Source organism: Tenrec ecaudatus, chromosome 14 (assembly GCF_050624435.1).
Source record: "Tenrec ecaudatus isolate mTenEca1 chromosome 14, mTenEca1.hap1, whole genome shotgun sequence".
In the NCBI taxonomy this organism is placed as follows: domain Eukaryota; kingdom Metazoa; phylum Chordata; class Mammalia; order Afrosoricida; family Tenrecidae; genus Tenrec; species Tenrec ecaudatus.
The window spans coordinates 53,119,696-53,145,733 of NC_134543.1; the positions used below are offsets into that span (position 1 = coordinate 53,119,696).

General features: G+C 46.3%; 1 protein-coding gene and 1 pseudogene across 1 annotated transcript; both read right to left on the reverse strand.

The window, feature by feature from the left end:
* Window positions 1-250: 250 nt before the first annotated feature.
* PTGER2 (prostaglandin E receptor 2) lies at window positions 251-17,204 on the reverse strand. Its single transcript, XM_075531336.1, is given in 4 exon segments — window positions 251-2,916; window positions 2,918-3,130; window positions 15,745-16,634; window positions 17,087-17,204. Coding segments are annotated over 4 exon segments (1,212 nt in total). The 5' UTR covers window positions 17,166-17,204; the 3' UTR covers window positions 251-2,886.
* A 6,733-nt stretch (window positions 17,205-23,937) lies between these two features.
* On the reverse strand, window positions 23,938-24,555 carry LOC142425875 (peroxiredoxin-1 pseudogene; annotated as a pseudogene).
* Window positions 24,556-26,038: the final 1,483 nt, after the last annotated feature.

Below are 26,038 nucleotides of genomic sequence, written 5' to 3' on the forward strand. Positions count from 1 at the left end.
GAGGAAATCCAGTGAGGCCACGCGCTTGATGAAGGCAGTAGACAGTCATCAAATATTCAAGTTGCACCCCCACCTGTACTGACTCGGTGCCATAGGTTTACATGTATAAAGTGTCCATTTGCAGCGAGGGGTGCTTCTCTAACTGTGAATGGTTTCAGCAGGGACTCTTTCCAAGTTTGAGAAACCATTGGATTTGGCTTAAGCTAAGTGATATGCCTAAACCTCTGCCAACTCAAATCCTAAACCTAAAGAGTTTTGTCCTCCTTGGATCAGATTGGAGCTGACTTGACATTAGTGTTAGGACGGTTCCTGGCTCACTGGTTTGGGGTCAGTGTGGTTTCTGGAACTATAGTCTAGCTCTAGGTGATTATTTAGGGGTCAGGTTTTTCTGGAGCTCTCCATAGACTCTAACCGAGGTCAGGTCTCAATGAGATCTTTAGAGATTCAAGACTACAATGTAGCACCATAGCTTCCCAGTTCTCCCTTGGGAAAGAGGATGTGGGCCACAGAGAACCATCCAGGAGCGACTCGACTGCGTGGGCCCTTCCTCTATCTGGACGCCTAAAGGGAGGGCTGGCCTTGAGGTAAACATCTCCTGAGGTTCATTTTCCTTTTTCATTCCATTGGCTGGGGCTGGAGGAGGGTGAGGGTGTAAAGAATAAAATCTAGGTCTTTTTTTTCATCACAATTCAGTTCTCTAATATAATAGGCTAAATTATGCTTCTTTAATTTGAAAATAACTTCAACAGGCATGCTTAATGTGACAATTTTAGAGAGGAAATATTTTTATATCTAATCTAAGTAATTTTTAAAAATTACACTTAAATTTCAATTAATAGTGGGCGACTGATTCCTACAGACGCTTTTCTCCTGAAATCCCTATGTGCGCACTGTTGAAATCCCACAGCGCGCTGCCGTCATGTAACACCAGGTAAGAATCAGGAAGAAACGAAGCCTAGACAACTGTAATTCCCAAACAAGTGGCTCGAATGCGGGGTTCCCAGCGTGAATCACTCTGACATTATATCCAACTTTGCCTTTCTTGTTTTGTTTGTTCTTGGGCACCATTCCAATTTTTTTTAATTTTATGGATGGTGAGGTGGATGAAGGATTATACTTAACATTTTCATTTGGAGGGAGAAAAATGTTATCTGACAGAAGACATTAATCTTCCAGATTCAAAGTAACTTTAGAATTTTATGTTTAGGAGGTACCCCTGGGCCTAATTTCATCCCATTGAGAACAGTTTCTTAACTTGAGAGAATTTGGTAGACAAGAGAGATTTATTTACATGTCCAGATTTCAGTTAAGTTACATTTTGCCTGGCTTGTTTAGATTTGTAGAAAAGTCAACCATTTATTTGCTTTTGTTTTTTATGTAAGAGCTGACTGGACATAGATAATTTGTGTCAAAGTACAGCAATGCCTATATTCTTTGAGATAACTGAATAATCCTCTAGTTTGATGTTACTTAGGGGCAATAGTTTAGGGTCAACAATTATAAGACAAAGTAAAGTGGTCCACTAAAAAAAAATCATGCTAGGAGGGTCATACTAAAGTAAGAGGGAAAAAAAAACCCAACCAAATACTCTGTCGAATATTTAACCTCTAATTACAAAGCAATCACACTTTAAAAACCCGACAAAATCTATTTTTCCATTTTAATCTCATTTAAAAGATAGCATGTCTATGCTAATTTTATGAGGAACTCATTAAATGCTGTTTCATTTTAAACTTCTGTTTTATAGTTTATTTTATAATATTTTGGATTAGTTTACACAGTAACTAAGATATGATTAAACAGTGAAAATTCACTGAAATATTTTGATGCTGAGTTTACACCATGCCAAACATTTAGATTTAGAAATATGTTAAGATATGACTCACTGTTTCATGATTTCCTATATGAGTCAAACTATGTTCCTTAAATAAAAATAAAGACAGATGAAGCTCACTATAACACAGGCGTTTCATAAAATATATGTTAGTCATAACCCCAACATCCCTAATATATGTCAAGGAGTGACCAGGTTTGTCCATTTTTAACTCTAATATTTGGCTTTAGATACAGTCATATATATATATCCTTCCTAAGAAATACAGTAATGAATATTAATTAGAATGTGTTCTCTTAATAATGCTCTTCTATTATTTCTCGAGAAAAAAAAAATCCCTACAGTGCTCTTGATTACTGTGAGCACATCTGGGCATTACCACCTAAGTAGGCTTGACAGTGTCGCCTGTGCCTCCTGGAGGAAGAGCACACAGAGCAGCCAGCAGCCCCGCGAGCCACTCTTGTAAGAAAAACGCTGTAGGAAGCAGGGAGCACCCCCATCAACACAGGCATGGCAGTAAGAAGTGCTTCTAATCCTCACTTTCATTGTCCAAATCAAGGATGCAGCCAGCCAGCATAAGACAACAGGGTTGGTGGCTTCCACATAAAGATTTCCTAGGCAATACACGAAAATGTTTTATCTGACCTGCTTGTAGACCACGTCATGTCATGGTATAGAAATGTATAATGTGTTAGCATACAAGATTAAAGCAGGGCAGTAACTGTTTAGGGTTTTAAACAAATTGTAAAACCACATGCTTTCTTGGTCAACTGGAGAGTTTAACCTTAAGATGAGCAGCTCTTAAATGCAGTGGGGCTGTTTTCCGAAGGCTGCGGAACAAGCCCACGGGGGGCGGCTGTCAGAGATGGCTCCTGACACCTTCTGTGAAGAGCCGTAGCGACCCATCCACAGCCCAACCACTGCCTGACAGGTGTTTGCTCCCTTTCACGAGAGTGGCTTTATTTGGGATCTACATTATTATTATTTATTATCATTTTCATTTCTCCAAGGAATCGTTTCAAAATGACCTCCCAGATGCTGGCTAATACTTCTTAATCACTGTCTACAAAAGTCAGTCTGTTTCCTGGAGCTGAACTGGGTAGAGCAGGAAGTTTGTGTGTCTTGTGTTTTGAATGAAGTCCGACAGCAGAGGACTGAACGCATTAGTCTCAGAACAGGAGGCCTCAGGATGGCAAAGACCCAAGGGTCAATTATTGAATTAATTGATAAAAATCTAAGCGCTTGGAGGTCCCACTTTTCCTTTCTGGAGGAGGTCTCATTCATGTACGCAAAAATCTGTGAGAAACAAAAGGGAAAACAGTGTTAACAACAGGGGACAAACATCGGCCACAAAACCAAAACGCTTACTGCCATTGAGACGGATGTGACAATAGCGTCATGCTGTGGCCCACTGTGGCCGAGGTCGCGTGATGATATTTATTCAGATGCAAAAGTGAAACTGCACTGTGTGTTGTGGGGAAGGTGAAATTGGGGGTGGAGATCAAAATTGCACCCTTCTCCCATATGTAAGTGATAACAATAATTTTTTTGGTCACATGAAACTCAAAGAACCCTCTGTGGTTCATAAAGAATATCAACATTATACACAGTGTTGCCATCTTTTCATTTTGAACAGAGAGAAATGGATAAGCTTTTCTTGGCACCTAATTAAGTTGTTTTAGTAATAGCAATAACAATTATAATATTAAGGAGTTACCACTGGCTAATAATCATACATATATCTAATTTACATATATAAACATTTATCATGGGAATTATGCTTGCTGTAACTCAAGTTCTTACAAAAGCCCGAAATATTATCATCTCATTCTAACCCATGAGGAAGTAAGCCTTAGCAAGGTTCGTCATGACATGTTAATTGACTTCTAAATGCTTCATCTGATTTAATCATTGTAATTAGTTGAGACGAGGGAGAAGCAGAGCACTCTCAGAGGGAGTACCAAAGCCCAAACCAAACTCAAAGCCATCCAGTGGTTGCCATTGCTAGGCGTTACCCATAGGACAGGGTAGAACTTCCCCTGTGAGCTTCCCAGACTGCCCCGCAGTATGGGGTAGAAAGCCCGTCTTTCTCCTGCAGAGGGAGCAGAGGATGAGGATGCTGCTATGGTATTGCCTGACTTGAAGCCTGACTCCATACACAGTTTCAAAACGTAACCTCTGTGTGCCTCAGTCTCCTCATTCTGAAAATAGAGAGGAGCTATAGCAGTCAACTTCACGGGACTGCTGTAAAAATGATAAGTCGTAAGTCTAAGGTGCTTAGGACACGGCTCGACATAGTAAGAGCTCGATGCATTAGTTGTTGTCATCCCCGTGCTATCCATGGGGACACAGAGCCACAGAAATGTTAAGTGCCCACACTCCCAGGGGCTGATCCTATAAAGGGTTTCCGAGATTGTATATCTTTAGGGGTGCTAACAGCCTCCTTTTCCCATGGAGGGATTTGAACACCAGGCTGCTGTTGCGTTGCGTTTAGCGGCCCCATGCCTAACCAACAGCGCCACCAGAGCGCCTTTGTTAGGGGTGGGTCCGGCCACCGGCTCTAGCTCTCCTGACCGCTGTCCAGCGCCCACTGTGGGCTGCACACCGTCACACATCTTTGGAACAATGTCCTAAACTCTAGAAAGCTCGCACATCTTCATGTTGGTCAGCGCACTCACACTGGTAACCAGTTTTGAGCTACGCCCGTAGATATTTAGCAAACAACAAGACTTCCTGGCCAGAACGAAAGGGAGGAACTTGAGTCTAACTTCCATGTCAGTTACAGAAAAGAGGAAAACAAAAGAAAATCACTCAGCTACTTAAAATCACAGCCATGTCCGCCAAGTCTATTCCAACTTATGGGAACTCTGAGGTCAGAGCAGAATGGCCCCTTGGGTTTCGAAAGCTGGCAATCCCTATGGAAGCAGGCTGCCATCTTTCTCCAGTGGATCCGTTGAAGGGTTTGAACCACTGACCTTTTGGTTAACCACTGTAGCACCAGAGGTCCTCATTTAAAACCAGTTCTTTATAATACTCCAGGGACTTTCTTGCCAATCCTCACCTGTGAATCAGGGAGTCATTCCCATTTTTGTCCACACTTCTTCACTGGAAGAAGGAGTGGCTTGTTGACTAAGTCTGCAGGCATCTGGCATCTGAATCTACAACGCAAATTTCAGAGAGGGGGCGGAGTAGCCATCTGCTGGTTGCTTATGTTAGAACAATAGCAGGAAAGTTTGGCAGTCGCAGATGTTTATGCCTGAGAATCTTGGCAAAGGGAATAGACCAAAGACTTGGCAGATGAGTAAGGAAAAAGTGGAATTGATGGTGGAGTCCCCAAATTTCAATGAGTCCCCTTATTTTCAATGAGAAACATGGGGTACTGGCATAGTACATGTAAGGAGTGATTTCAATGATCAGAAGTTCAAGTTTGTGCAAAATTTCCATTATCTTATAATTCCATGTTTCCCTGAACGTTGAAAGCCTGCTCATATACATATACATTGCTGTTATTGTTAAATAGGATTATAAGCCACAGTGGCCCCATGTGAGAGAACAGAAGGGGTTCGTAAGGTTTTCCAGGCAGCAACTTTTACTGGAGTAGATTGCTAGGTTATTATTCCACAGAAACCCCAAGAAGGTTTGCACCATTAGCAGCCAAACAATTGGCTGTTGCATCAGTAGGTATATGAATATTGGTATAGATTGAATGTACCACGGACTGTCAGAAGAACAAGCACATCTGTCTTGGAAGAAGTATAGCCGAATGATCCTTAGAAATAAGGATAGTGAGACTCCATCTCACATACTTTGGGCATGTCATCAGGAGAGACCTGTCCATAGAGATGGGCAGCATACTTGGTAGAAGGTTTAGGGGAAAGAGGAAGATGGAATGATACAGTGGCTGCAACGGTGGGCTCCAATACAGCAATGCTTGTGAAGATGGCCTCGTCCCTGGCAGAGTGTCGTTCCGTTGGTCACCGAATTTCTATGAGTTTAAATGGCGTTGGTGGCTCCTAATAACAGCAATGTCCATTTCTATGTCATCTACGGATACACCATTAAGTATGCAAATGTGTATGTTGTCTACTTAAATTTAGCACTGCGGTGTAGAAACGTTTGTATATTTTGAGTTTGTGGTCTAGTTCAGTCCAACAATGTGATCACGATGAATTGTTCAGCTACGATGGGCGGGACAGAGAGCTGGACTCAGCATGCTGAGCTTCACACTTAAAGATGATTCAGGCTTCTAGGGAACAGTCTCCCCCCCCACCCCCGCCATAGTTCCTGGTCCCTTTCGAGCGTGACAGAAGAATGAGAAGTGAAAACTAGAGGATGAAGCAAGGCTGTACTATTTGTTTCCTTTTCATTTAACAGTGGGCCATTTTAGAACTGCTTAAAATGTGCATTTCTGGGGGCGGCCAATATTTCATAGAAGACAGGTCCTACACGTGGTAAAAAGGATACTTTCGTGACCCTCGGAGTTCCTGTGTAACCTTCCTTTTGGTGTAAGCTTTTCCCGTTTGCTCTCAAACCTTTTCTTGTTTTCCTTTGGATATTGTCTTTTGTCTGTGGTTGACCATTTTAGAATTTGTGGATCCTGAGTTTTACGTTAAAGGCTGACTCAAGGGAGAGAAAGCAATAAATGAACAATGTGTTTCAGTGAGATTGTGGCATTTGCTTTCAGAGGTTGGTAATGAATTATACATCCTTTGGTAAATCTTACTAATATATTGCTATGAGACAAAGAACCAAGTGGTAATCTAAATGAGTCAACGTAAGTTGAAATTCCACCGGGCAGGCTCTCCCCAACGGGTTTTACTAAGAACACAGCACTGGAAGGGAGCCCTCCAAGGCAGGTTGATGAGCATGGGGGCTGTTTTTGAATGGTCTTCTGTGGAAACCTGTAATGTTTCCTAGAAGACACTATCAAGTTACTGAGTGGATACTATTCATTTGAGCTACATTTCTCTCTTTCATGGAACTGCATCGCAGGCTCAGACTTTCAAAACAAATGAGAACTATATTTAGACACTCATTGAAATCACCCAAGAAGCTTTAAAAAATTCTGATGTATTGGACCCTTTTTCAGATTCTAAATTAATTCATCTGGGCTGTGACCCAGATATCAGGTTTTGGAAACACCCCTAAGGCAGTGGTTCTCAACCTGTGGGTCCATGACCGCTTTGGGGGTCAAACGTCCCTTTTACTGGGGGTGCCCGATTCATAACAGTAGCAAAATGACAGTTGTGAAGTAGCAACAAAAATAATTTTATGGTTGGGCGGGGGCGGGGAGGTCACCACAACATGAGAAACTGTATGAAAGAGTCGCTGCGTTAGGAAAGTTGAGAACCACTGCCTCTGAATGTGTGACTAAGGCTAAGAACCACTACAGCCTTATCTAAATCCAGAAATAGTTTAAACTCATTATTTATCACATTTGAAGACAGAAGACCCACTTAGTCCTGGCCCATCAGCTGATACGGAGCTTCCAGAATCCAGTTTCTCATTATTTAAAGAAAATCTGGTTTCCCATGGGAAATTGAATTGTATTGTGGCCACAGCTACGTTATTGAACACCTATTGTATGGCAGGCTTGATGCTAAGTGACTTGTGTTATTCTGTTTAATGTTTACACAAGATTATAAAAGTTTACTATTTTCATTTTGTGGGTCGGTGCCGAGTCGGTTCCAACCCACAGTGACCCGCTGCACAGCAGGTGGAAACGCTCATCAGTCCCGGGCTGTCCTCACAGTTGCACTGGTGCAGCCACGGGTCCATCCATCCGCTGAAGGGCTTCTTCTTTTACACGGTTGCTCTAATCGACCAAGGCTCGTGTCCTTCTCCAGAGACTGGTCTCTCCTGAGCATGTGTCCAAAGTCCGTAAGATAAAGTCTTGCCATCTCTGCCTCCACACTCTAGCCGCACTTCTTCCAAGACAGACTTGTCTGTTGTTTTAGCAGTCCAGGCGCTCTCAACAGTCAGCGCCAGCCCGCAGTTCAAATACACGGCTTCTTCTGCAGACCTTGAAAGCACTGGCATTTTCATTGCAGAGAGGAGCAAACCACGTCTTAGAAAATGAATGACCGTGCCCAAGATCACCTACCTCGTAAGTGGAAAAGCCTGAGGCAGTGAAACTCAAGCACTGGAATTCTAAGCTTGACTTCCAGCCGCTAGACCCTCTGCTACCATCCATTTAAAAAGCCTACACTGGGCAGATTCACATACAAGTCCTAACCGACTGACTGAATTTTGCTCTTGTAGGAGACCTCTTATCAAAGGCACCAGCAAAGGTTTATGGCCATTACTGTTCTTGCTCGTAGACATCAAAACCATAGCTGGACAAACTTTATGTCCACAACTAAGTTCGACCATAGATGGATCTACACTTACGTGCCCTCTGAAAGAATTAAGAGTGCCCGGCTTTCGGCTCTGCATCATTCATTCTAAAAGCAAAATCCTTTGGGGAGACTGCCTTCCAGGAATAGGGTATTTTAAAGGAATTCTTCCCAAAGCCCAGGTGCTTAGTGGTGGAGGGAAACAGGAATTGTCTATTTCCCTCGAGAAGGAAAAATAGGGCAGGAGGTGGCTCCAGAACTAGAGGTCCGGTACCTTGTGCCTCACGGGGTGCTACACGGCAGCACTGCAAAAACAAAGAGCTAATGTGGGGGGTCTAGAGCTCTCGGCTCATATCCCAGTGTGGCGCCTCTGGACCACAAAACGCTGGACGCCGTGGATCCTCTACTTACACACGCAAGCACTTTGGAGAGATCTGTGTGTTGTTCATGAGCTCAGATGAAGAACCCTGTTCTGCAGGAAGTTTCAGCCTCCCCCCAAGTACTTTCCCTATGTCCTACCCCTTCCCATTACATATATGCCCCAACCGCAAGACTCTTCAAATGAGTTTCTGTCAAACATTTTAGGCGTCAACATTTTCAAAAATGGAGTTTGGTTCCCTTAGATGATCTAAGTTGAGGCACAGTGGACAGGAGCTCAAGGTATGGGTGGGAGTGGTGGTCAGAAGCTTTAAAACAAGCGACAGGAGAAGCCATGGGGGCTGAGAAGATGAACTAAATGGCAGATGAATTGAGTATTCTGTCTCTAGTGGAAAAGAGACCCATCGGTTATCTTCCTGAACTTCGTGTCAGGAAATCAGCCCCTTACCATTTTTCTTTTATTTTTGTTTAAACTAAATATTGTAATGGGTTTTTGTCATATTACCACCCCAAAATTCAGTGTGTGTTTTTCCCCATCGAATCAAAGATCTGTCCTGAATCATCTGAAGCAGCAATGATCATAAATTTGACCAAGGGGGTCAACATAATGAATAACTTCTTTTATGGGAAAAGGGCTATGGTTTGTGCTGTCTGAAATTGAAAAACCAGTGTAATTGTGTCTTTATTCACAACCACCACCTCATAATACCAAATGGCAAAGGAAAATATGTTCAACAAAAACACACAGGGGATCCAATGGATGTATGGATGGTTATAGGAGCTGTAAGAGCTCCCAATAAAATGATTTAAAAAAAAATGAAAACACACAGAGAGGAACATTCTCTTAAAAGGTGACGCATAGTAAAACATTTCCAACAATCTTCAAATCCACCGTTAATGAGACACGATGATAACGGACCTTCCAGTTATTCATGGATGTGAACTTCAGGGATCACCAGGAGAAGATCAACGTGGTTATATACAGAGATTTCCATGTTTGTCTTTCATCACCCTTAGCATTGTGATCTTTGGCATCTATGTAATCTGCTAATTTCAGAACAATTTTCCAACCCTGGCCATATTACATTTTCTATAAAGAGTACCAGGAATGAACAGGAAAGCCCGGTTTTATTTACTTCCATTTAAGACATATGGCAAAGATCATGTTTCCACTAATCAGATGTACTTAGAAATGGACAGCTCGAAAGGATTTCTACTAAAGATGAAGGTCTATTTAGAGCGAGTCAATTCCTCACCCTAGAACTTTTAAATATGCATAAAATGCATAAGGAGTGTATCCTAATGGCATGTGGAAACATTTAAGATGGCCAGTAGCGATCCACAATTACTAGCAAAGTGGCGAGAAAATGGCTGGCTGTGGGCTGGAAATCGAGAGGGAAGAATGGGGGTCTGGTGTATTCCCCGTGCTCTGTTCTCTTTCAGGAAGAGAATTTCTGTTTAGCTCTGTGAAATGATGACAACAGCGGATGAGCATAAGGAGGATTTTATTAATTTGCACAATAACCCCTGATTGCATAAACCGTTGGGAATATGTTATTGGCCCTTTGTATGCTTTCATATGGGATGGCCAAAATAATGTCATTTTCTAAATACCACTTGCCATTTTATCACTTACGAAATGTTTTATATCTACCGAGGGAAGATTTTAGGTGAGAGATCTTTATTTAGACCAGCGTTTATATTAGCCGATCTCCTAAAATTTCAGTCCTGGGCTTTTGTTTCATAGGGAGCCACACCCCTCCTGGATGTGACATGGAGGGAAAGGTCTTTGCCATTTCGTTTTAAAAGTGGATAAAGTGGTCCAGTGACAAGGATGAAAAACAAGACAAAGACTTGCACATGGATAGAGACGGGGAGCTCCCCAAGGGGAGGGACCAGCTGCCAACTAGAAGGTTGACAGGTAACTGGGGTAGAAGCGGGGATGGAGGGCCCCCAGAGGAAGACTAGACATCAGGGCAGGAAAAGGGGTGTAGACTGAGAGAGGGGGATTGATGCATGGTTACAAAATGTTGAATGCAAAACGGCTGGTTTGAAAGTTACACCCCCCAACCTACTTCATAATAAAAATTTTATTTTAAATTTTAAAAGGGCAAAATGGTCCAGAGATTGATAATATCTTCACCATTTTCTCATAAAATTCTTGCATTAATCTTCACACTAAGTCATCCCCAAACAAATGCTCTCTCTGGCAGTACTGCAGTTCAGAGAAGAGGCTTATGCTCAGCAGCAGGTCAATCCAGGCGGCATTCCTTATGAGCTGTGAGACCCAGGGCAAGTATGCCGTCTCCGCTGTAACGTCGGAATACTACTGCTACCTACCTGACAGGCTTGTGAAGACCAGGAGTCATGCAAAATTCAGCACTCAAAGAACTTAGCCATCTTGACGATGACAGTCGTGAAATCTAAGAGTGAACGTGACTTTGGGACGGGATGCTGGCAAGTCACATTTGGCAGCTTCCCTTTCTAAACATTGGAAGTCCTAGCTTGGCACCGTTTGTGGGAACAATCACTGTGCCCACACGTTGAGACCATGGCTGCCACTAGCATTTCTGAAAGCCCTTGATGAGATTTCCAGTATGTCCTGCTCTCTTCGTCCCTCCACTAGTGGTATCCCACTGGCTATGGCGGTGTTATCCTCAGGAAGGAATGAGGCTGAGATAGGCCGGGTTGCTAGTATTTTCTGGGACACAAGGAGCAAACTTAGTTGGAATATTTCATTAATATTCACGTGACACTGAATTATGTGACATAATTAAACTTAATTTCATTGACTTCCTTTTGTAGTTTAACTTCCATATGTGGACTGTCCTCTGTTAGAGGGGCGGCATTTCTGAAGGCAACCATGAGCCTTTGCTTCATCTAACAGTGCCTCCACCATTCCAAATAGGACATGTGCAAATGATGCCTGGCTGGGTACAGCGGGGGGGTGGGGGGGTGGGGGTGTGTGTAAGCTACTTCAGAGCCAAGAGTCATCCAGAAGGCACCCTCCAGGGGCTACAGGCCAAGCCTTTTGAAATAGCAGAATGCAAGAAGCCAATAATAGCCAATAGTTTTCAACTGCTGGCTAAAGCCCCGAAGAAAGAAATAGGCATCGGTGCACTTCATCGGTTTGGAGGAGCCGCAGAGGCGTAGTGGGGATGTGCCGGCTGCAGCCACTCCACGGGAGACAGATGATGGGCTTTCTCCTGCCGTAAAGAGCTACACTCTCAGAAACCCATGCGGAGTCACTCTACTCGAGGTTTATGGAGCTATGTGAACGCAAGACAATAATTACTGAGAATAATTTATTGGTGAAATAAAATTAGTCAATGGTCCACGTAACTGTCTTTATTTAGAGGTGATCTGGTAGTTCCCCTTTAGGGTATAGTTCACTCTCTGCTGTCTGCCTAGTGGTTGAAGTTCATCTGGAGAGGTTGTCCTGTGAGCCCCAACACTAAAGTCAGGTCAGCTGGCTTTCAAGTCATGTGCATGCTAAGATTTTTTCTCCCGACCCTTGTCTGAGGAACTTGGCCATCCTTACATGCAGAAGGGAATGTTGCTTATATTTGCTCATGTAAATACCAGACGATGTCCTTGGGGAGCTAAAGACCCTGATCACCTTCACGAGGCTCTCCAAAGCCATGAATGCTCTTGCTGTGTGCTGCCGACCGTCTAAGCAAACCCACTGCCATGGAGTACTACCCTCTCTGGGGTTTCTGGGATTACAAGTCTTTATGGGAACAGACAGCTCATCTTTCTCCTGAGGAACGGCTGGTGGGCTTGAACGACTGACTTTTAGGTTAGCAGGCCAATGCCTAGCTCACAGAGCCACGGGGAGGGGAGGGGGCTGCGTGTCTGTCTCTAGAGGACAGAGTACAGCTTGGCTTCCTAGGGCGTATTCTTTACAGGAGCGGCTCGCTCCTTCTTTCCTTCCCGGGAGTGGCCAGTGGGCTCAAGTCACTGCCCTGCGTTTAGCAGCCACACACTTCGTCATAGTGCCACCACGGCTCCTTCAGCCCCCATAGGCAATCCACCTGAAAACCGCTTCAAAGCAAAGCCCCTGCGGCTCCACCCTTTCTCTCCGATGTCTAGCTCTCTACAGCCCTTCCACTGGGCAACTCCAGGATGGCCACTGACCCAATTTCAAAGGGCACAAACAGCCACAAGCAGACTGGAAAATAACAGCCCCATGTAACAATGACAGAGTTCTCTTGACAAAAGGCCCATTTCTGTGGAAACGAATTTCTGTCGAAACCATTGCCTTTCTTAACATCAGAAGCCCTGGCAGTGGTGAGTGAGTATGGTGCTCTGCAGGAGAAGGCTGTGGCGGTCTGCCCCATGCAGATTCACAGCAGTTCTGCTCTGTCCTGGTGGGAACTGACTTGACAGCCCTAGGCTTGCTACTTTGGGTTTATAAAAACAGCTTACACAGTGGTCCCGTCTGAGTCTCTCCGTAAAGTTTCTGAGATACTGTGGGTATCGGGTATTTTTATTGACAAACACATAACAGAGAAAGTCCAAGAACTGACATTAGTATTCCTGCTTGTCCAAGAAAGATACTCTCCAATTCAGAAATGGTTTCTCTCCTCCAAGCAGAATTTGAAGTTGCTGAGTAGAACTTGAAATGTGTCATCTTATAGATAGATGTTCTGCATTCTAGTTCCATTACAAACCCTCAAACTGAGTTAGTCCATGCTGGTGTGGTCAGCTGCTCCCAAGTCCACTAGGACTCCTGGAAACCCCACGTGGCAAATCGGGTTAAGAACTGGGATGTAAGTCCACAGTTTGAAACCACCAGCCGCTCTGAGGGAGAAAGGGGCGGTCTTCCACTCCTGTAAAAAGTCACGATTTCAGAAAACCACAAAGGCAGATATACTGTGTCCCATAGGATCTCCATGAATTAGAATTGAATGGGTGGCAGAGAGGGGGGTTGGGTTTTTTTGACCAGCACAAATAGGAAGCAGAGGCCAGGCTATGCAGCTGCACACACTCCTCTGCTCAAGGCAGGATGGGAGTTGCCATCTCCTCAGTTCTAGGTCTTTATGTGCCTCATCCCACTCTCCCACTAACAGCCATCATCAAGTTGATATTGACTCACAGTGACCCGACAGGACAGGGTAGAAATGCCTTTGTGAGATTCTGAGCCTGTCATTATTTAGGGGAGTAGAAAGCCCTCTCTTTGTCCCACGGAGCAGGCGGTGATTTCAAAGTGCTGGCCTTGTAATAAGCTGCCCAACAGGTCACCACCACGCCACCAGGGTTCCTCATTCGCCCGAAGTGCAATGCACTGATTCAGACCACTTATGACGTGACAGAGGAGGGGGGAGAAGTGTGACACAGTGGGGACCGAGGATCTAAGAACTAAAATAGTGAGTTTATTGTAGGGGGGCTGTGACAGAGGGGAGGATGGGGGAGGGGAGAAAGAAGGTCACATCTAGGATCTTAGCATCCTGTGTCCCTTTCCTGGCCACAGGATGGCTGAATGAAGTAACCAGAGCTGTAAGGGAGGCCAGATAAAGTTACATCTCTAGTTTCTGCCTGTCAGACCTGCTAATGTGAGGCGCCTTCTCTTTCTTTCCTGTCTTCATGGTTGTGGCAGGTGGGAGGTCCTGCTAATGACTTACATACGCGCAGAAGTGGGTCAGTCTTGTTTTTCTGAAGATCAGGAAGTGGTTGCCAAAATCCCCCAGCGGCAAGCGCATGCTCAGACACATCTCAGGCCCCACTACTCACCCCCTGCCTTCAACTTCAACAGCTCACTGCCACTGAGTCCATTCTGGTTCAAAGTGGGTTTCTCAAGCAGTAAATCCAATGCGAGCAGAAAGAAAGTCTTGCCTTTTTCTGGCAGAGTGAAAATGCTAGCGGAGTGAAAATGCTGGCCTTGCCTTAGCAGTCCAACAGAGTAACCCATCACACCACCGGGCTCCTCCTTTAAAACGCCAACAAAACCTAACTTACTGTCGTCACGCCAATTCTGACTTAAAGCAGCCCTATGGCTAGAGAAGAACTGCGTCCGTGGGCTTCTGAGGTAGCAGATCTTTATGGGAACAGAAAGCCTCATCTTTCTCCCTCCGTGTGGCTGGTGAGCTTGAACTCCTGACCTCATGGTTAACAACCCAACTCAGAGCCCATTATTCCACCAGGGTTCCAGAGTTATGCCTTAGAAAGTTCAAGTGCACGGCATCACAGAAATAACTTCCGAGATGTGCCAACCCCAGACAGCACTCATCCCGCTACTTAGTTGGGTTTCCATCTTTGGGGTCCCCTGACAGCCTTTTGGCCTGCGAGGCCATGGCAAGCCCTGGACATGTCACTTATCCCATCCCGGACAAGGACCTGCGAGTGGTTTTATGTCATGTTTATCCAGTACAAGACTAGAAGAGAAATGACACCTGTATGTCTATTTCTGACAGTGATGCCAAGACCACCTTTTGTAAGAGGATACAAATGCCTTCTCCGGAGGAGATGGCTCTGAAACAGTCCCCTTCCCCTCTCATTATCAGCATGAACATGTTGTGAATTTTCATGGCATCCAAGAGGTACACACCAATATGTAAATCGGGAAGCTGTAAGCTAGGTGTTTGTTACACTTTTAGAATAAATCATTACTTTCCAGAACTTTTGCCAAAGGGGCCTTGGTCACTGGGGACCATTCCCTTTGACAGTAGGTCAGCAGTGGCCTGGGGACATTTACTCCCAGAAGAAAAAAAAAAGGTAAATCTCAGAGAACTGGTCTCAGTGGGTAGAAGGGACAGGAGTGTGAACTGCCCCTCAGGGTAAGCAGGTGTAACAAAGACCATCACATACATGCGCCAGGGTCACGGGCCTCCTCAGGCACTGAGCCAGGCTAGCCAAGAGTGGGCAAGGGACACCGTCCAGGGGCTTGCGACTCTAGGGCGGTCGCCAGGGTTGGCTTAGGAAATAGCAAAAGCTCCCTTTTCACAGGCACTGCCTTCCTGCAAAACACTAGCAGAGGGCCGCCCTTAGGCGGGGGTTAGGGAAAGACAGAAGTGGAGAGAAGTTAAGAATAGGTCCTGAAGAAGCCCCGCATGGCTACAGACCTTTACACTTTGGGACCTTCTCTTAAGAGCTGCAGAAAGTCTGGATGACAGTAGAAAGGGTGGGGGTCCGAGGGGACGGGAGCGGAGGGTGTCAGAAGGCTGCGCCCAGCTGGGCTGTGGAGCCAGAGTGACTTACTGTGAAAGGCAAGGAGCAAATGGCGAAGGTGATGGTCATAATGGCCAAGAGGATGAGGTGATCCGTCTCCTCCGCCACGGAAACCCTTTCCCCTCGCCTGCGGGACCCGGGGCCGACCCGGCCGCTGCCCAAGGAGGGTCCGCAGCGGCTTCTCCTGCCCCGGCGGTGCATGCGGACCAGATTGCGGATGACACTGAAGTTGCAGGCCAGCACGGCGACGATGAGCAGCAGCAGCAGGGTGGCGTAGAGCTGCAGGTACGCGGTCCGCCCGTGCCGGATGAAGCACCACGTCCCCGGGCAGTACTGGACGTACTGCCCGTAGTCCAGAAGCGGCAAAGAGCAAAAGAGCAGCGAGACGGCGTAGATGGCGGGCAGCACGGCCAGGCCGCCGCGGCGCGTGACGCGGCGCTGGTAGAAGTAGGGGTGGCCGATGGCCAGGTAGCGCTCCAGGGCCATGGCGAAGAGCATGAGCATGGTGGCCAGGCTGAAGAAGGTCATCGCGAAGGCGAAGTAGGTGCAGACGCGGCTCTCGGGCGCCAGCGCCACCAGGGTCTGGTTCCGCGCGTAGGACGCCAGCACCACGGGGCTGATGAGGCAGGTCCCCAGCAGGTCGGTGAACACCAGCTCGGTCACCAGCACGTGGAACAGGGAGATGGGACTTCCCCGGCCGCCGCCGCGCCCCGCGTCCCCCCGCCAGCGGCGCGCCAGCAGAGCCAGCGCGATGAGGTTGCCCAGCACCCCGGCCGAGAACATCACCGAGCTGATGGCCGGGCTTTCGCCCGAGGGGAGCCAGCGGCGGCTCGCGCAGTCCTCGGCGCGGGACTCGTTGAACGCATTGCCCATGGCGGGCTGCGGGGAGGAGAGAGGCGCCCTGCGGGCCCGGCTGGCACCTGGGGAGAGAAGGGTTTGAGTGCCCCGGGGCTCCGGCCCCAGGGGAAAAGGGGAGGGACCGAAACCCAGAGCCCCCTTCCGGCGCCCTGAGAGCGAGCGCCCGCGGCTGCCTGCGCCCCCGCCGCCGCCGCCGCCTCCGGACCGCGCTGGGCTCCCCGGCTGGCGCAGACCCGCGACCCCCGGGCCCCGAGCGCGCCCCGCCCCGGGGCGGGCCCACGCGCCGCCGTCCAAAGTGGCGGCGCCCGCTAACTTGGGGGCGACCAGACGGGTGCTGCCCCGCGGGGACGCGGAGGTGAGCTGGCGCCGGGCTGGGCGCGCTGGGGGCGCTCCGGGGGAACAGCTGCAGCCCAGGGCTGGGATGGGGTGCGGTGCGAGGCCGCCGGGGGTGGGGGTGGGGGGCGCACAAAACCCACTGGAGGGCGGGCAACAGCGAGAGTGCGAGCCGACTCACCCAGCCCGGGAGGCGATCGGAGGTCCCAGGCCTGCGCGACATGGAGAAATAGGGCTGGCAGGGAGCCCAGCGGGGGCATTTAGAGGAAGTGAGCAGTGAGCCCGTTGATCCGAGTCTGGTGCGCTGTTGCGTCAGTTTGGATTCGATTATCAGCACTTACTTTGCCTTTTTTTTTTTTTTTAATCAACACCATAAAGAATTGCATTTGTTTAAGCAACCATGAAGAGAAAGGGGTGGTGGGAAGGAGGATTTTCCTTGTAAGTGTAGAGAATTGTCTTTATGGACACAGCTTGACACCATTGTTCTCAACTGAAGCCCTGCCTTGGAAGAAAAGGTTACTGTGTTGTTTAGCTATTTATGTTTCCACCTTCGGGGAACACTCAGGGCCCAGGCTGAAACACCCATTCCTGGCACAGCTCGTTAGTGAGTGGCCAGTTTCAGAAAGTGGAACTGATGAAAACGCTTGCCCGCCACCTGTGGTTATAGTCGCCAGAGGTACTGACATGGGTTGTTTTTGAAGCATCCAGTCAGATAGGCCACATAGGCACGTGTACTCTGTAAGAAAGGTCACTCAGGTAAGGGAGGAGGCTTAGGAGGCGGGAGGGTCTGCGAAGCACTCTGGGAAGGAAAGAGCATTGTGCCGAAGAACACAAGACCACTTAAAAGACCACTTCTCTGTGCATGTTTTACCTCATCTCGGGAACTGGAAAGCAGACGGAACTCTCAATCACCCCGGCGGCGCAATTTACTCCATCACTTGAACTCACTGAGCGGATACAAAGGGTCCAATGTGCGTGGCTGCTCACCACAGGCTGCAGGTTGGAATCCACCAAACGTGCCTCTAAGAAAGGTCTGGCAATCGCCTCCTGAAACATCAGCTATTGAAAACGAGATCTCTAGAGTACAATTCTACTCTGACACACCGAGTTGCTATCAATTGGAATCCGCTCCACAGTAACTTACCCACCACCTCCCCAAAGTCTGTACTCTGAGTTTTTGCATAGCAGTTGCCCCTAATTCTCCAATCTCTGAATTTGGGGATCGCATCGATTTCTAGGGGCAGTGATCTAGGGCATCTTTGGAGCTAGCACTGATTTCTAGGGGAAGCGTTCATTTCTCTTCCAGGTTGGTGATACCCCATTGCCAATCTTCTGTACTTGTCTCTGACCCCACATTCTTTATCTCACCCCACGCAACGGATGATATTTATGTGAATTAAGAGTGTTCCTTTTCCGTTTTCAGAAAGTTCCTCAAAATAGAATTTTCCTATATATTCACCTCTACTTTCCTTTGAATGGGTACCTGTGAGCAGGTTTGTCCCTAACTTGTGTGGCACCAGACAGAGAAGGCTGCAATGGGAGGTTCCACCCTTCTCTTCCTAATCCTCACCCTTGACTCAGTCTTGTTCTGGGAGATTTGCATCCACGTGGACAACCCAATCCGTTGTGACCAAACTCTGTACATCCCTTTCCAGGGTCTTGGGACATGCAGGTCCGCATGTGCAGTTGACTCCTATGTATGTAGACTTGAGGAAGATATCCTTCCTTCCATGATCCCAAGTACCTGGAAGGTGGTCTAGAATGGAGGGGGCAGGGGCTCAGCATGAGTTAGGCCTGTTGGTCCCCCAAAACCTCTTCACTTATGGGGAGATGTATGCCAACCCAAAGATCACAGTGGGGCCCTATAAATCTCAGGGGTCGGGACAAGGATGATACTTAGGCTTAGGATGATGATTCTATCCCTACTCTCCTGTGTTGTTTCATTGGATTTGTTGCCAGACATTCAATTTACCAAAACCCAAATCGTTGCTGTGGAAGAAAGGCCTGCTGACCTGCTTCCAATAAACCAGGAGACTGTATGGAACAGTCCTGCCCTGTAGCCTAGGGGTCACTGGAAGCTGATGTCCACTCAATGGCAACAGGTGTACTTTTCGTAGGAGCCTGAACCATATCCTATAATTGAACCAAAGAGGTTTTTTTTCCCTAACTTTCTGGTTCCTGTGTGCGGTGCCATTATATTTCAGAGGATGCGACCTAAATCTCCAAATTGCATTTCTAAATCTCATAGTTTGCATTTATGTGTCCACCACCTCTAAGGACTAGGGGAGGCGAGTTCCTCTCTGTGGTCATTCTCCAAGAGAAAGCAAAGACAAACACGAAGGAAGAGGGCTGCGTAGGGGAAAAACTAACTCCAATTCTCATTCATAGTTCTGGTTTGTTGTTGTTGTTATTTTGACCATTGTGCTAGGCCAGGTTTCTAGAGACACAAAACCAGAGACCCTCATATATGTATAAGGAAGAGCTTTGTATCAAGAAAGCATCCCCGCCCAGTCCAGCTCGAGTCCGTAAGTCTGATGCAAGCTGGGCCCTCTCCAGACTCATGTAGTGGCAGGCTAATGATGCAAAAAGGTGAAGCAGGGTGCAGGAAGATCACAGGCCAGTGGGTGCAGGGCTACGTGGTTCCAAGGCTGACGGACACATGATAGGGTGCCGGTAGCTCTCGGGGTCCGGCAGCCCACATGGGGCCAGTCCTGGAGGCAGGCAGAGTCCCAGCCAGCAAGAAGGCAAAGGGGCAGAGAGAGAGACAGAGTTCCGAGTGCCTCTCACCCTTATACAAAAAGGCTTCTAACACCAAAGAGGTGTCATCAAGTTGCAATCCAACAGGTAGGGGCCCCACCCCCACCCCTACCTGGGAGTGTCTAGTTGACATGGTCCCCAACCATCACAACCACGCAAGCGACAAAGAGAAACGATTTTCAGGATTCCAATGCATTTCCCATCCCAAATGAAATCTCAAGAATACCGCCTGGGCCCTGTGGTGATACCATTTCATTGCAAAAGGCAAAGGCCACTCAACTTACTTTCTGCAATAAAAGAGAGAGCAGCGATTTATTGGAGGGAAGCAGTGCTACCATGAGGGCTGGCAGTACACAGAGAAAGTGGTGGGCAACACTGGGGACAGAGGAACCTTCTGCCAAAATGAGAAGGGTAGGGAACGTTGACAGTAACACTTCTGGACTAGCTTGTAGTTGAAGGAGCAGATTTAAAAACAAACAAGCAAACAAAAATAACCCACCTTTTAAATGTTAGAACATATTTAGATTTACAGAAAAGAAGTAAAGAGAACAAAGGGAATTCTTAACTATTCTGCACCCAGTTTCCTCCTTTATTAACCTTTTACATTTGTCTGGTCTACCACCTGTCTGTCAGTTTGTCACACGATGGTGCCTTGTGGGCTACAATGATCCTGGGCACTATGCCACTGGTATTTTACATACCAGCAGAACCACACCTGGTGGACCGGTTCCAGTAGATCTTCCAGGCTAAGACTAAGTAGAAAGGCCTGGTGATTTACTTCTGAAATTAGCCAATGAAAACCTTAGAAGAGGGTGGGGCATGTGGTAAAGTAATTGGCTATTTCCTTTTACTTCCCCTGAAACTTGCCCTCTGAACCGTGACTACAAACAAGTACAATTGAGTTCTCAGAATGCTGGACAGCAGTTAAGGTGTTGGAGAGTCCGGAACTGGGGGAGAGAAGGAATTGCAACAGACAGAAGTGGGAACAGCCCACTCACTCCCATCTAGAACTGGGATTGGAAAACTTCTGAGATGGAAGAGCCATTCCTGTCCCTCCCAATAATTTTTAAATTATTGGAAAGAAGTAAATATATTTTTACAAATGAATGAAATCACCATTATCTGAAAACAACAACAACAACAAAACACGCATAATCAATGAAGCAGTAAAGTCAAAAATAGAAACACATCTGGAAAATAGGTGTGTGTGCCTTGAAGCAGAGAGTAGTTCCCGCCCTGTGGGGTGGTAAGAGACCTGAGCATTTGGTGTTCCTGGCCTTGAGAAATGACAGCACAGGGAGCGAAGTTCCTCCAAGGAAACAGTAGATTCCTACACTGAATTTTCAGAATGTTTCTCAGAAAGTGTGGCAGCTCCTTGATAACTATTGACTGTGGATGGTGGACAGACACAGGGGATTCGCAATCCTGTTTTTGTGTAGCTTGATATTTTTTTTCACAATAAATATTGAGAAAAAAGGGGGGGGGAAATGCCATTATCTGAATAATATCCTTTATTTTTTTTCAATTTTACTTCAGAACCACATGTGCACACCACAAGAGCCACACGTGGCCCCTGTGTCACAGTGTGACCCCCCCAGATCCAGAGCACTTGTTCATCAAACCACATTGAGATGGGATTGGGCAACGTCCCAAGCTCGGACGCAGAAAGGGAGCTAATCGGAGGAAGCAGTAGGATGGTTTTTCTTTTCTTAAGGTGGGAGCAACTGTAAGGTCAGCAGACAGAGGGCACCCCCTCCTGCAAATGCCTGCTCCCTGCTGACCATGGTACCTAGTTAGAGAGCCTGTTCATAAGTGCCCTGAAGGGAAAGACATAGAGACCCCTGCCTTCACCACAGGACAGTTGAGCCCCACTGCTGAGTTACCACCTGCCACCAGCCAAGCCCCTGCCCCCATGCATGAGTATTAAATTCTAGAAATCAAACACTCATATTTCCTGAATCTTCACCAAGAAGCAAACAACATCCCCCCCACACACCCCTCACCCGCCCCGCCTTACACACACACACCAGGATAAGAGTGGCCTCTAGTGGTTCTCAGGAGAAAATACCAAGCCTACTGCCTGCCACTCAGGAGCCCTGGTTGGGCTGCTGCAAGGTCAATAGTTTGAAACCACCTGTCACGTCACGGGAGAAAGATGAGGCATTCTACTCCTATCAAGTGTTAGTCTTGAAAACCCGGACGGGCAGTTCTACCTTGTCCTATATGATTGCAATGAGTCGGAATCGACTCAATGGAAATGAGTTTGGTTTTGAGTTTTTTATTCTCACTCATCATAGGCACCGTATAGGAAAGGGTAGAACTGCCCCTGTGGGTTCTGCTGGCGTAGAAAGCCTTGTCTATCTCCATCCAGAAGAGCAGCTGGTGATTTCGAACTGCTGACCTTGTGGTACGCAGGCCAGTGTTCACCATGCCAGCAGGATTCCTTCACAGAGTCCAAATTGACTGGGTGGCAGTAAGTTTGGAGTTTGGTACTACTACTGGGGCCTTTCTGGCCCATTAAAAAATAATCTAAGGGGCTGATGGCAGCTGTCCCATCATGCCCCAGGGCTAGGGGTCTTCATGGAGATAGGTTTTTTTCAACTGATGAGTGATGTCCGCACCCCCAGGGCATTCAGTTAGAAAATTTCCCCACAAACACCAGAATACAAAATGTAATGTTATGTTTTAGTCCTTCAGACATAGTTTTGCCTTAGTGAATGAGCATTATTGAAATTTTTTGCTTGTGTCTCTCATTGTTTTCTTTCTTTTTAAAAAACATTTTATTAGGGACTCATACAACTCTTTTTTTTTTACTTAATAAAGGCTTTAATAGTTCAGCATATCTGATTCATGATGTTCCTGCTAAATTCCGTGTTTTATTTTCATTAACTTTCATCAGTTTAATTACCAACAAGCTTTGTTTAGATTTCTTTTTTTAAACATTTTATTGGGGACTCATACAACTCTTATCACAGTCCATACATACATAAATTGTATAAAGCACATCTGTACATTCTTTGCCCCAATCACTCTCAAAGCATTTGCTCTCCACTCAAGTCCTTTGCATCAAGTCCTCTTCTTTCCCTCTCCCTCCCTGTACCCCCCTCCCTCATAAGCCCCCGATAATTTATAAATTATTATTTTGTCATATCTTGCCCTGCCCGGCGTCTCCCTTCACCCCCTCTTCTGTTGTCCGTCCCTCAGGGAGGAGGTTGCATGTAGATCCTTGTAATCACTTCCCTCTTTCCAACCCACTCACCCTCTACCCTCCCAGTATCGCTCCTCACACCCCTGGTCCTGAAGGTATCATCCTCCCTGAATTCCCTGTGCCTCCACCTCCTATCTGCACCAGTGTACATCCTCTGCTCTATCCAGACTTGCAAGGTAGAATTCGGATCATGGTAGTTGGTGGGGAGGAAGCATTTAGGAACTGGAAGAAAGCTGTATTCTCCATCGGTGCTACATCGCACCCTGACTGACTCATCTCCTCCCCTAGACCCCTCTGCAAGGGGATCTCCAGTGGCCGACAAATGGGCTTTGGGTCTCCACTCTTCAGTTCCCCCTTCATTCACTATGGTAAGATTTTTTTTTCTGATGATGCCTTATAGCTGATCCCTTTGACACCTCGTGATCGCTCAGGCTGGTGTGCTTCTTCCATGTGGGCTTTGTTGCTTCTGAGCTAGATGGCCGCTTGTTTACCTTCAATCCTTTAAGACCCCAGGCGCTATCTCTTTTGATAGCCGAGCACCATCAGCTTTCTTCTCCACATTTGCTTATGCACCCGTTTGTCCTCCGCGATCGTATCATGGAAGTGTGCACCCAATGATATGATTTTTTGTTTTTTGATGCCTGATAACTGATCCCTTCAGAACCACGTGATGACACAGGCTGATATGTTCTTCCATGTGGACTTTGTTGCTTCTGAGCCAGATGGCTGTTTGTTTATCTTCAAGCCTTTAAGACCCCAGATGCTATCTCTCTTTTTTTTTTTCTGAGTTCAAGTTTAATACAACTACAAAAGGTCAATGGGCTTATGCCCCACTACTAGTACCTGATACATATCAGGCCCTGCCCAAAACAGCTCAGGGTCATTTTCACTGGGGTGTAGAAAGACTGCCCCTCCCCAGCCCCTATAAAAATGCCTATCATATTATCAAATACCATGCTCTCAGTAGAGTCTAAGGCCTTATGTTTGAAACACGAAGAATACAAAAGAGGTTTGTTTGTTTTTCTCAAGGCTACTCATGGCTGCCTAGCACTGAAATGGTCCAGTGCTCACTTCTGCTTGGCGAAATACTCTCTGCTCTTCTAGACATCAGGCTTGATAGCATCGCTGCCAGGCTTCCAACCAGCTGGACACACTTCTCCATGTTTATCCGTGAACTGGAAGGCCTGACCCAGTCTTAGTATCTCATCCACAGAGCGGCCCACAGGGAGGTAATTTACAGTGATCTGCCTAAGAATTCCTTTATCATCAATGATGAAGAGGCCCCTAAATGAGATGCCTTCCTCCACCTTTCAGACCCCATAGTCCTGAGCAATGGTACGCTTGGCATCTGATACCAAAGGAATGTTCATAGGCCCTAAGCCTCCTTCTTTCTTGGGTGTGTTTATCCAAGCCAGATGGCAGAAGTGAGAATCCACAGAAGCACCAATCACTTGGCAGTTGAGTTTCTTAAATTCTTCTGCCCTGACACTGAAAGCAATGATCTCTGTAGGGCACACAAAGGTGAAGTCAAGAGGGTAAAAAAAGAACACGATGTATTTTCCTTTGTAGTCAGTCAAGCTGATATCTTTGAACTGACCATCAAGCATAACAGCTGTAGCTTTGAAGTTGGGGGCAGGGTGCCCAATTTTGGCAGTTCCTGAAGACATCTTGTTAACAGCAGGGGCGCCTACAGGAGTGAGCACCCGTCGTCACCAGCCGGGGAGAGCGTCGACACTATCTCTTTTGATAGCCGGGCACCATCAGCTTTCTTCGCCACATTTGCTTGTTCACCTGCTTTGTCTTCAGTGGTTGTGTTGGGAGGGTGAGCATCATAGAATGCCAATTTAATAGAAGAAAGTATTCATGCATTGAGGGAGTACTTGAATAGAGGCCCAATGTCCTTCCACCACCTCAATACTAAACCTATAAATATAAGCACATAGATCCATTTTCTCATCCTCATATATATAGTTGCACATGTACATGTCTTTGTCTAGACCCCCATAAATGCCCTTTGCATCCTAGCTCTTTCCTCTATTTCCCTTGACTTTCCCCCTGTCCCCTTATCATGCTCCGTCCCCCCTGGGTTTCAGCTAGACCTCTTTGTTACATTACCCTTGATAATTCCCTACCAGGCCTGTCACACCCACCTCACCACCAATTTGGATCACTTGTTGTTCCCTTGTCCCTGGGTTTGTTAACACCACTTCCTTACCACCCACCTCCCCCTATCCCATGTCCCCCCCGGAACTGTCAGTCCCGTTGTTTTTCCTCCAGATAGTTCATCTCTCATTGTTTTCTTAAACAGTGTTCAGGTAATTAAGTTTTTAACCTGTATCATTGAACATCCTAAGTATTTTTATCTAAAATATGTTCCTACACATTTATATATAATTCCTTTTCTCAATAGTATTTTAAAATCTATACCATTGGCTAGATTAATAGTTCTTTTATTAGAATTAATAAATATATCATGGGAGTTACTTAAATTGTTTTTCAACAAGTTGATAATACTGCTTCTAAAGTGGATCAGGTGGATATAAATATATATATATATATATAAGCTTTGGGTGTACAAAAGGATTTGAGCTTGCACTTAATCATAAGGACTAAGAACAATTAGTTCTTATGATGTGGCCCTGCTGAATACTGCCCTATTGAAGTGATCCCTGAAGGTGGGTGTTATAGGAAAGTGTGCTGAAGAACTCAGATGGTGTCTGGCTATAAGAAATAATAGCATCTGGGATCTTAGTGACTTGTCTTAAAACAAGCAACCATCTAAGTGAGGTGTCAGCTAAGTCCACAACGAAGGAGCACACTAGCCCGTGCAATCCAAGGATTGTACACAATAAACTCCAAGGTCAGAGGAAGGACTTGTATTAGAACTTTTATTCTGAGCCCTTGATTTGCAGAGTATATGAATGACAGTGAAAGCCCAAAATTTATTTGCAAAGTTCCCATGTGGATCAAACCTGCATTGAACTCACTCAGACCATTAACTGGATATGTGAATCATTTTTCCTTCAGTAGATTACTACAGATAGATTAAAATTTAACAAACTATCATTTGTTTTCCCCTTTGATACAGTTTTAAATTTTGTTTTGATTTCTATTATGTTCTACTTTTACTTGGACTGAGGTTTTTCTGTATTTTATTTTGTTGTCGTT